Source organism: Oncorhynchus nerka, linkage group LG9b, assembly GCF_034236695.1.
Source record: "Oncorhynchus nerka isolate Pitt River linkage group LG9b, Oner_Uvic_2.0, whole genome shotgun sequence".
In the NCBI taxonomy this organism is placed as follows: Eukaryota; Metazoa; Chordata; class Actinopteri; order Salmoniformes; family Salmonidae; genus Oncorhynchus; species Oncorhynchus nerka.
The window spans coordinates 21899083-21911491 of record NC_088424.1 but is presented as its reverse complement, the minus strand read 5'-3'; the positions used below and the strand labels follow the sequence as shown (position 1 = coordinate 21911491).

At 50.0% G+C, this 12409-nt stretch overlaps 1 protein-coding gene across 5 annotated transcripts in view; it reads right to left on the bottom strand.

The window, feature by feature from the left end:
- Positions 1-12409, bottom strand: part of LOC115114430 (zinc finger SWIM domain-containing protein 5-like) — a 66331-nt gene that overhangs the window by 8630 nt on the left and 45292 nt on the right. Inside the window, exons 2-8 of one of the 5 annotated variants that reach the window (XM_029642660.2) lie at positions 6145-6501; positions 5108-5256; positions 4404-4554; positions 2536-2745; positions 2141-2317; positions 1492-1683; positions 1135-1272 (exon numbers count right to left, since the gene is read on the bottom strand). In XM_029642660.2, the coding sequence (XP_029498520.1) occupies positions 1135-1272; positions 1492-1683; positions 2141-2317; positions 2536-2745; positions 4404-4554; positions 5108-5256; positions 6145-6501 (1374 nt within the window). The remainder of the gene's footprint in view (positions 1-1134; positions 1273-1491; positions 1684-2140; positions 2318-2535; positions 2746-4403; positions 4555-5107; positions 5257-6144; positions 6502-12409) is intronic. The other 4 variants (XM_029642662.2, XM_029642661.2, XM_029642663.2 and 1 more) reach the window with 4 other exon arrangements.

The following is a 12409-nucleotide window of genomic DNA, read 5'->3' as shown; positions in this document are numbered from 1 at the left end:
CCTGATTGGTCAGAATTCAAGTTAAGTCCGGCCTCCATACCAGATGTTTCCAGCTACTCACCAGAACCAAACAAAGGACTGTGATGATGACGGCCCTATAAGCCATAAGCCACACACTTCCTCGCTCCCTCTCTTGGTCTCTCTAACACACACGCTCTCACCCTCTAACACACACGCTCTCACCCTCTAACACACACGCTCTCACCCTCTAACACACACGCTCTCACCCTCTAACACACACGCTCTCACCCTCTAACACACACGCTCTCACCCTCTAACACACACGCTCTCACCCTCTAACACACACGCTCTCACCCTCTAACACACACGCTCTCACCCTCTACACACACGCTCTCACCCTCTAACACACGCTCTCACCCTCTAACACACACGCTCTCACCCTCTAACACACGCTCTCACCCTCTAACACACTCTCACCCTCTACACACACTCTCACCCTCTAACAACACACTCTCACCCTCTAACACACTCTCACCCTCTAACACACTCTCACCCTCTAACACACTCTCACCCTCTAACACACACACTCTCACCCTCTAACACACACACTCTCACCCTCTAACACACTCTCACCCTCTAACACACTCTCACCCTCTAACACACTCTCACCCTCTAACACACTCTCACCCTCTGCCCACCCAAATCACCATACCACTCGCCAGGATTGTTCCGGCACACAATGCCTCCCTGTAGGCTTGTCACAATAGGCCGTATCAAATCCCTGCTCTCTGTTTGGCTGGGCTAAAGAATGTATGGAATGCAAATGTTGTTGGACTTGATCCATTTTCCACCACTGTGTAGGCTGGATGACCTTTCTGCAGCACAGCCATTCATCTCAGGGCTGCTTACAAGAGGACCATGAGGAGGGTGACAGACCAGGACTGGACTGAATGGGTGACTTTGCAATTGATTCGTTTTGGGACAAAATAAAACATTTTGACCAGTTTTGTTTAAGTTGAGTGAAATGGTTGCTGGTTGCCTTGGTCAAATTGTACGGGACTGTACTGTATGGGTGATCAGTTGTGGTTGCTGGACTGACACCATGTTGACCAGTTCGATTGAAGTGGAATGTAAACGTTGCCTGGGTAGGCCCGGGCCTGGCCAGATGCGTACCTCCAGTGTCCATTGCGTTGTCGTCCTCTACCCGGCAGGTCTCAGTGAGGGTGGTGAACAGACAGCCGATGGGATCCAGGGGGTGTCCCACCCAGCCCTCCAGGTTAGTAGTGCTGGTCATCCCCTTCTGGAGCAGCTCTGACACACACAGGAACAAGATCAGACCGCATCGTACTATACATCTTATCACATGAACAAAAGTAGAACAGTATTCAGGTTATGTAGGGCTAGGATATTTTCCTAACCATATAAAAATGCAGGGCCCCAATAATAGGCTACACAACAAGATGACACCAACATACTGCACATTGTATTATAAAATGCCTTAATTCTGTTACGTATGGCCCAGAGGCTCACCTAATGAGAACAGTGAACTGTCTCCAGGCAGACAGGGGGCGCTACCTTTCTTTTGGTGCTTGTAGATGTCCAGCTGGCGGTGCTGCTGCAGCCGGAGGGTGTTGATGATGGCCACGCCCAACCGCAGTGCCTCGCGGGGGTAACCATGGGAACGCAGGGCATCGACCCGCGCGCATGCCGTAGGGACGTGATCTACGGCACAAATCACATGACACGGGCTGAGCACAACACAATGTCCCGGCAGGCTGACAGGCAGGATGCAGCCTCAGCAGAAAGAAACCCACGACTCTGATACCCAGGCTTACGTTGCATAATGAGGACAAATCTTCCCCCAGAACTTGCTTACTCCAGCTACAGGATTCAGTGGAAGTGGATTTACAAGAGGCTTAGAACACTAAACAGTGGTGGTGTTCAGAGACTAACATTTGAGCCCCAAACCCAAGAACTGGCACTGAACAAACGGATCACTATCATGGCACAGAGCTTAAACTGCCGGGAGCTGGGCCTGTTTGTGTGTGTGTGTCTGTGTATATGGTTTAAAAAACATATACTGAGAGGGCCTACCAATAGCATCTGGAATTGATATAACATCTAGTGCTAAGACTGTGTACTGTGCAGACCAGATTGAATCTGGTTGTGTAGTTCTCACCTAGCCATAGAGGCAGGCCCTGGGGGTTGAAGAGCAGACTCTCTCCCTCTCTCTGGTAGGCTGGGGACATGTAGTAGTCACAGCTGATGATCCTCTGCAGGTGGCTGTCCTGCCAGTGGAGGTCACAGGCCTCCATGGCCCGCGTGAACACGGTCCGTCTGGGCCGGGCCAGGGAGTCTGGAGGGGGACACACAGGGAGGGGGACAGAGCACAGTGCAAAAAAAATACCTTATATTAGTGATATTTTGAGTTGAACTACTTTTACTAGAGGCAACCAAATCTGAAGACAACAAAAACAGTGCATCAGAACCATGGTTTGGGACAGGGAAGGGGTGTAGCTGTAACTCAAGTGGAAGTGTACAGGCCCAGTGTGAGTACTCTATGTGTAGGTATACCCGTGTGTGTTACTGCTCCAGACTGCGACTGACCCTGGGCGAGGTTGCTCTGTGGCAGAGCGTTGGTAATGTTGGGCAACTCACTGCCGTAGTTGCCGTCCTCCAGGGGACAGATGTCCATGTCGCCCCACTTCTTCAGCTGCTTCAGCCAGCCGCTCTTCTCCTCGCTCTTACAGTGCGGGTTCAGCACGATGCACACCCACAGGGCACCTGGGAAAGGACACAAGTCAGGGGGCAAAGGTCAACGGGCGGAATAACCATTGTTTGACCACTTGGGTATGGAGAAGGAGCCATAACAGCAGTTAATTATCCTATGTTAATGTATATTTGGGTATGGAGGAGGGAGGAGTCGAGGAACTATACAATACAGAAAGCATGTTTAATCCAGCACGGTCCTCCTGGGTTACAAAAGGCCCAGGGTATATTTGGACATGTGACAGGTATTTAGTATAGCCTCAGGAATGTGAGGGGTAAACTAGTTCAGTTCCTTTCACTACCTCCATCACCGGGTAATACATGACCAGAACTTACCCCCTTCTGTTTGCTTCCTTTTAAACCCTGGTTTCAGAGCACTTTGTTAGGGTTCTCAGTCCTGATCACACTGACAGCCATTAGTGCAGCACGGTCGCTTTAAACCCTCCAACACCACCACCACCTTTGATTGGGCACTTTGGTGATCATGCTGACAGCCTGTGGCAGCCCTAGCCAATCAGAGAGCCCTGTCCTGCCGCTCCCCGGTAACTAAACATAACCCCTGAGCCGGGGTTTATCATGCGGAGGGGCACAGCAAACCTCTCTCTGCTCTACTGTTGCTCTCCAATGAACTTCCTCAGGATGTGTAGTTTGCAGTCATCGACCCCTTTAAAATGCCCCGATCAATACCAGGGAGGCTGAAAACCCCATTGATCCCAGCCCTTTTTCATGCAATCCCAATCGAGGGGAGTGCTTGGCCATGATGTATGCACTGCTGCACAGCCACCGACTGACCCACAGATATGGCCACACGCTTGGGGATTTAACGGGCAGGTCGCAGTGTACACACACACGAGAAAGATACCTCACATCACATGTACCATGGTGGCTTTACAGTTAGATAATAGTTACACAGCTGTGCTGATCGAAGTGGTGAGGCCACATTCCGTTTGGAATTGCTCTTTGAGTAGCAAGGTTTTCCAGCTGTGTTTCAGGACCTGCCAGTACCCACAGTGCTTTGGACAAGATTTTTCCAGCTGTGTTTCAGGACCTGCCAGTACCCACAGTGCTTTGGACAAGGTTTTCCAGCTGTGTTTCAGGACCTGCCAGTACCCACAGTGCTTTGGACAAGGTTTTCCAGCTGTGTTTCAGGACCTGCCAGTACCCACAGTGCTTTGGACAAGGTTTTCCAGCTGTGTTTCAGGACCTGCCAGTACCCACAGTGCTTTGGACAAGGTTTTCCAGTTGTGTTTCAGGACCTGCCAGTACCCACAGTGCTTTGGACAAGGCTTTCCAGCTGTGTTTCAGGACCTGCCAGTACCCACAGTGCTTTGGACAAGGTTTTCCAGCTGTGTTTCAGGACCTGCCAGTACCCACAGTGCTTTGGACAAGGTTTTCCAGCTGTGTTTCAGGACCTGCCAGTACCCACAGTGCTTTGGACAAGGTTTTAAAATGGAAGCAAATCAATAATATCCAAGCAGCAATAAGACAGTTGGTCAGTTACCATTTCTATGAATACCCTCTTCATAATGCATTATGTATGCATGTATATCCTTCTGCAAATGCATTATAATGCAGAACATAGGGGCTTAATAGCCACTCATAATCACCTAGAACTGTGTTCTGTGTGAATTGGACATCTACACTGTACATTTAAGAAAGTGAGAGGGACTTACCCAATTCGTCCCATAGCTGCCGGCACTTGTCCGTCATGCCTGTCCCCTGCTGCCGCCACAGAGCGAGGCGAGGGTCGGCCATGAACTGTTCAGTGATTAGGGTCAACATCCTGGCACCGTTAGAGTCACGCATCCGCAGCATCTCCCGCACCTACAGAAAACATCCATTGACAGTAATATACAGTGATAGGTTTGTTTCTTTTACCCCTTCTTCTTCCCAATTTCGTGGTATCCAATTGGTAGTTAGAGTCTTGTCTCATCGCTGCAACTCCCGTACGGAGGCAAAGGTCGAGAGCCGTGCGGGCCTCTGAAACACAACCCAGCCAAGTCACAATGCTTCTTGACTCAATGCCCGCTTAACCCGGAAGCCAGTAGTACCAATGTGTGGGAGGAAACGTAGTATACCTGGCAACCGTGTCAGCGTGCACTGCGCCCGGCACACCACAGGAGTCACTAGTGTGCGATGGGACAAGGACATCCCTGCCGGCGAAACCCTCCCCTAACCCGGACGATGCTGGGCCAAATGTGCGCTGCCCCATGGTTCTCCCAGTCGCGGCCGGCTGCGACAGAGCCTGGACTCATACCCAGAATCTCTAGTGGCACAACCAGCACTGCGATGCAGTGCCTCAGACCACTTCGGGAGGCCCCATCTGGGATTGATTTTGATACCGAATGTTCAGACATAGACAGACAGACAGCCGTACCTTGGCGAACATGGAGTTGAGCTGCTTCCCAGAGCCGTAGTACCCTCCCTGGGACAGGAACAGTTTGACCTGCTCCCTGACCTGCTCCTCGTCCAGGTGCCAGCAGTTGTCGTCATCGATGCTGGCCCCTGCCGTGGGGTCCGGGGCCCCTGGGAAGACACACAGAAAGGCAATGTCAGACCAAAGACTAATTAAACACATAACCAGAAGCTAGGCTCCAAAAACATGCCTTCTATCAATCCCGCCTGAAAACGAACCTCATAAGACATCAAACCAGGATTTTGTTAAACATTTTTCTAATTAAGCAAACACCTAAAGAACAGGAACAGAGGGTGAACCCTAGGTGTGGTGGCGTCATATAGGTAACCCCAACACCCATTTGATCTGCCTAGAACTACCAACTGAAGTCCTGCCAAGGCACTGTTGCATCCAAACGTTCACATTCCACAATCAAAGCCCCAACTCATAGCACTGACTCCCCACAGCAAACAACCTGGAAACTGGGAGATGGACTTCTTTGTTAAGAGGCTGGGGTGGGTAAATATTTAGAGAGTGATGTGGAGAGATGGCAGACTGCAGAGGTCCTCTGTTTTCCAGACTAGAAGGATAACGGGGGGGTCATGCCAGGTTAAAGTAGTTCGCAACGTTAGAACGTTGGCTCGGGGTCTGACTGACTTTCTTCATTTTACTATTTTTCAGACTTTCAGAAATGCAAAGCACCAGCAGGCTGGGAGACTCAGACATCATACAGGCTGTTTGAAGCCTTGGAGTCCTCGCTGCTGCTTTTGGTAGACTGGGCCCACCTTGCTGTTCAAGCCCACCAGAGGATGATTGAAGTAGAAACTAAGGAGTGTAAGAGATTGGCAGAGGCTCTGTGTGAAGCACAATATGTGGCCATCTTGTGACTTGTAGGTCCTAACGGCTCTGAGACCCTGGCGTTCTAGGTCTACACACCGGTGCTAAATGTGAACAAACTCTTCACCAAAACGTGAACAGAGGGACCTTATGTTATGTCCAGCAACATGTGTCTTTCTTACCGTGGACCTGGTTGATCTCAGAGTTGGATGAGAGGATCTCGTCGGCCAGTTTCTGAGCGGTGGGCAGCACCTCTGTGTGGTGGGCTGTGATGAGGTACTGCACCAGCTTCTGTAGCTGGTCTCTGTTCATCTGGAACAGGGTCTCTGAGATGGGCAGCCGCAGCTTGACCTGCTCCGGCTTCCTGATGCGGTACAGGGACAGCGCCACCACGTGGGCGCAGTAGAAGATGTCGCGGTTGCCGCAGCCGCAGGTGACCGAGGTGATCTTGCAGCGGTCGAAGCTGATGGCCACCTTGTGGGTGACCTCAGGCTCCGACTGGGAGGCGGGCTCCATGACCGTGCCACTGAGGTGGAAACCTGGAGAGACAGAGAGAGAAGACTGGTGTCAGCAGACTTGATCAACATTTAAATGACACCTTCCCCTTTAGTTCAGATGAAGGACAGTTGTGACTCAGCACCCTAAAAAAAAAGTCACATGAGCAATGAAGGGGTGATCAAACCTTTCTGGCAACGTACCCACAAACCCATAGAAAGCATCCTGCGTAGCACTATGTGAGAGTTTCCTTTTCATTGGTGCTCTCTTTGTAAAGGATAACTATCTACCCCAAAGCACTCTGGGATTGAGGTAGCAGTATCACAATCAGTTCACGGGATGGCAGAAGTTCAAGCCACGTAACACAATGGTCTTAGAATAATACAAACAGAGAGGGCAGAGTATAGTTCATAAAGGGACTCGAAAAGAGACGGATTATCTTATCAGTTAACTACAAAAAGGGAGTAGATAAGATAGTGAAGTAGAAAGCTGATACTAGTTAAATACGTCTGGACCACATGAAACAGCTTTTCAAAAGGAAATGCTCCTGCCTGCTAGCTGGTGACATATTTGTGGCTTGAAGTCAGTCATTCGGTCTGTGAGGGCCAAAGGGAGGGGAGAAGGGGAGCGCATGCAGCAGGGGAAGGGAAAGGGAAGTGTGTGTCTGATAGAAAGTCTGGCAGCTCACTTTGACTGGTAAATTATTAATGATGGGAGGCCCAGAGAGGGGGCTGGGAGAACAGAGATGGATTACTATATCACAGTACCACACTAAACCATAGCAACCAGGCCTGCTACAGTCACACACACACACACGTCGGGGGTATGTTCTGACCCTAAACACACTACTCATTTAATTTCTATGCTCACTGGCTGCATGGCTATGGTAACATACATGACTACCCATAGTACACACAGGACAGAGGGTACACTACACACACACCATTGAGGATTTGATATATATATATATATATAAATAAATAACTTAGTGAGCTCAGCAAGTCGAGGCTAAGCTAATTAACGCCAAATGGGTTCCTGTCTGTCTGGCTTCAGAAGATCACTGCTATCATAGCGAGTGAACTGTAACAGACCTGGAATGCCTAACACACACACACTTCATTCTAGGGTTAGAGTAGTGAGACAGGGGTGCCTCATAAGCATGAGTAAAGCCTGCCGTTCTCTTGCCAAGTCCCACAAAAGGCTTTTCCAGACGAGTTCTTCTGAGAAACTCGCCCCCCCCCCTCTTACCCAGTTCTTTTTTTCTTCTCCGGGGAAAGAAATCCAACGTCCAATTTACTGCCAAGCCCTTTCAGGCAGAGCCAAAACCACAGGCCCATCTGATTAAGGGGAGTTTATGGTGATGTCTGTTTTCATTTTGATAAAAGAAAAGGAAAGCAAAGGGGCTACCCCTATGTGTCACAAATTACTCGCAGCACAATGCAAAGTTCAAAGTGAATTTGGTGAAAGACAACGATGCATTGAAACCTCACGGCGGAGAAAATGGCGGTGTTTACCGCGTACATTTTTCTTCGAGGCATCGGCAATCAAATCTTGTACTGTACAAGTATGCTCTTGTCCATTTCCAAGGCAGTCTTGTAGAACTGGTGCTGTATATCAGGGTGACAGAAACAAGGGAACAAAGTAGTGAACGAGTAAAGATGTGGGACACTATTCTTTCTGATTATCTGCGTTTTTCAGCAGATGAATAGACTCAACTGGAGAATGATGGTTCTCATGTTGGATTTGAGTTATTTCACAGCAGACCTACAGCACTTATGTCATCTCCTTAACCTACCTAATAATATTATAAATCTATGCTGAAACATTCCAACAATCGTAATGAACCCAGCAGAGACTAAGGGGGAAAAAATTGTCATCTCCGTTACTAACAGGACTTTGCTCTCCTCATGTCAGCTCTGTTACAACTCATCACCATGCTCCTCTTCTATTGCAGCTCTGTCACAGCTCATCACCATGCTCCTCTATGGCAGCTCTGTTACAGCTCATCACCATGCTCCTCTATGGCAGCTCTGTTACAGCTCATCACCATGCTCCTCTATGGCAGCTCTGTTACAGCTCATCACCATGCTCCTCTATGGCAGCTCTGTTACAGCTCATCACCATGCTCCTCTTATGGCAGCTCTGTTACAGCTCATCACCATGCTCCTCTATGGCAGCTCTGTTACAGCTCATCACCATGCTCCTCTATGGCAGCTCTGTTACAGCTCATCACCATGCTCCTCTATGGCAGCTCTGTTACAGCTCATCACCATGCTCATCTGTTACAGCTCATCACCATGCTCCTCTATGGCAGCTCATCACCATGCTCCTCTATGGCAGCTCATCACCATGCTCCTCTATGGCAGCTCATCACCATGCTCCTCTATGGCAGCTCTGTTACAGCTAATCACCATGCTCCTCTATGGCAGCTCTGTTACAGCTCATCACCATGCTCCTCTATGGCAGCTCTGTTACAGCTAATCACCATGCTCCTCTATGGCAGCTCTGTTACAGCTCATCACCATGCTCCTCTATGGCAGCTCATCACCATGCTCCTCTATGGCAGCTCTGTTACAGCTCATCACCATGCTCCTCTATGGCAGCTCTGTTACAGCTCATCACCATGCTCCTCTATGGCAGCTCTGTTACAGCTCATCACCATGCTCCTCTATGTCAGCTCTGTTACTGCTCATCACCATGCTCCTCTATGGCAGCTCTGTTACAGCTCATCACCATGCTCCTCTATGGCAGCTCTGTTACAGCTCATCACCATGCTCCTCTGTTACAGCTCATCACCATGCTCCTCTATGGAAGCTCATCACCATGCTCCTCTATGGCAGCTTATCACCATGCTCCTCTATGGCAGCTCATCACCATGCTCCTCTATGGCAGCTCATCACCATGCTCCTCTATGGCAGCTCTGTTACAGCTCATCACCATGCTCCTCTATGGAAGCTCATCACCATGCTCCTCTATGGCAGCTCATCACCATGCTCCTCTATGGCAGCTCTGTTACAGCTCATCACCATGCTCCTCTATGGCAGCTCTGTTACAGCTCATCACCATGCTCCTCTATGGCAGCTCTGTTACAGCTCATCACCATGCTCCTCTATGGCAGCTCTGTTACAGCTCATCACCATGCTCCTCTATGGCAGCTCTGTTACAGCTCATCACCATGCTCCTCTGTTACAGCTCATCACCATGCTCCTCTATGACAGCTCTGTTACAGCTCATCACCATGCTCCTCTATGGCAGCTCTGTTACAGCTCATCACCATGCTCCTCTGTTACAGCTCATCACCATGCTCCTCTATGGAAGCTCATCACCATGCTCCTCTATGGCAGCTCATCACCATGCTCCTCTATGGCAGCTCTGTTACAGCTCATCACCATGCTCCTCTATGGCAGCTCTGTTACAGCTCATCACCATGCTCCTCTATGGCAGCTCATCACCATGCTCCTCTATGGCAGCTCATCACCATGCTCCTCTATGGCAGCTCTGTTACAGCTCATCACCATGCTCCTCTATGGCAGCTCATCACCATGCTCCTCTCTGTCAGCTCTGTTACAGCTCATCACCATGCTCCTCTATGACAGCTCTGTTACAGCTCATCACCATGCTCCTCTATGACAGCTCTGTTACAGCTCATCACCATGCTCCTCTATGTCAGCTCTGTTACAGCTCATCACCATGCTCCTCTGTTACAGCTCATCACCATGCTCCTCTATGGAAGCTCATCACCATGCTCCTCTATGGCAGCTCATCACCATGCTCCTCTATGGCAGCTCTGTTACAGCTCATCACCATGCTCCTCTATGGCAGCTCTGTTACAGCTCATCACCATGCTCCTCTATGGCAGCTCATCACCATGCTCCTCTATGGCAGCTCATCACCATGCTCCTCTATGGCAGCTCTGTTACAGCTCATCACCATGCTCCTCTATGGCAGCTCATCACCATGCTCCTCTCTGTCAGCTCTGTTACAGCTCATCACCATGCTCCTCTATGACAGCTCTGTTACAGCTCATCACCATGCTCCTCTATGACAGCTCTGTTACAGCTCATCACCATGCTCCTCTATGTCAGCTCTGTTACAGCTCATCACCATGCTCCTCTATGGCAGCTCATCACCATGCTCCTCTATGGCAGCTCATCACCATGCTCCTCTATGGCAGCTCTGTTACAGCTCATCACCATGCACCTCTATGGCAGCTCATCACCATGCTCCTCTCTGTCAGCTCTGTTACAGCTCATCACCATGCTCCTCTATGACAGCTCTGTTACAGCTCATCACCATGCTCCTCTATGACAGCTCTGTTACAGCTCATCACCATGCTCCTCTATGTCAGCTCTGTTACAGCTCATCACCATGCTCCTCTATGGCAGCTCTGTTACAGCTCATCACCATGCTCCTCTATGTCAGCTCTGTTACAGCTCATCACCATGCTCCTCTATGACAGCTCTGTTACAGCTCATCACCATGCTCCTCTCTGGCAGCTCTGTTACAGCTCATCACCATGCTCCTCTATGGCAGCTGTTACAGCTCATCACCATGCTCCTCTATGGCAGCTCTGTTACAGCTCATCACCATGCTCCTCTATGGCAGCTCTGTTACTGCTCATCACCATGCGCCTCTATGGCAGCTCTGTTACAGCTCATCACCATGCTCCTCTATGGTAGCTCTGCTACAGCTCATCACCATGCTCCTCATGTCAGCTCTGTTACAGCTCATCACCATGCTCCTCTATGGCAGCTCTGTTACAGCTCATCACCATGCTCCTCTATGGCAGCTCTGCTACAGCTCATCACCATGCTCCTCTATGGCAGCTCTGTTACAGCTCATCACCATGCTCCTCTATAGCAGCTCTGTTACAGCTCATCACCATGCTCCTCTATGGCAGCTCATCACCATGCTCCTCTATGGCAGCTCTGTTACAGCTCATCACCATGCTCCTCTATGGCAGCTCTGTTTGATGTAACGGTGAGCAATCGAAGTGGACGACATCGGAGTGGACAACACAGAGAAGCGAGAGGAGGTGACTAATGCGTTTTAATTCTCTGTTTCACAGCTCTGAAGAGATGGGATCTAGCCCCCAGAGAGCTGATGAGAGGAAAGAACTGCTGCACTGAAAGGTTTTGTTTACAGAACAAACGTGATCTTATGAACTGAAACACGTACATGGAATACTGCTGACGGCCATCACTGTCTTTGGCAGTTGCACAAGAAGAGACGTGCATGGGGTGTAGAATCATATCAAGAGGTCTCTTTAACTAGAAAAAACACAAGGCCTGACAACAGTAAGTAGAGTACCGCTACAATGTTCCACCTATGCAGGTCTTCCACAGAGTCATTAGTTAGACCCAGAGGCCTCTCTCACCTCTGTGGTCAGTCAGTGTATGCAGAGTGGGTGCAGACTGCAGTAAGGGGCCCGTGCTGGGGGTGATGACTAGGAGGCCCCATCTCTGTTCTGCAGTGTGTCTGAATCTGACAGTTGCTGCAGTGCCACAGCCTGCTGCTGGGGTTATGAGGGGCAGGTAGGGTGGCTCCTCATCTCCTTTCACACTTCTCCCTTCAGTAGAGAACCAGGCATCTGCCGCTGATGGACGTGAAGGGTCCTCCTCGCCTTTCAGCCAGGGGCTCCCGTTTCAACCCAGCCACCCCAACCCCCGCCCCCTCGGCTCGTCTTTTGTTGGCCGACCACGATGCTGAATGTGATCCTGCCGTCCCTTTCCGCTGCTCTTTTCTTTATGGTCCGTCTCTAGAAGCTCAGAGAAATGGAATCCCCCTCTTCTTTCAATCCTCCTTCCTTCTGCACTGTGTGTATGTGTCCTGCCTGTACCTGGCCCAGACCCTGTAAATACTGATGCTCTTCTAGATGAGGTGTGTGTGTGTGTCCTGCCTGTACCTGGCCCAGACCCTGTAAACACTGATGCTCTTCTAGATGAGGTGTGT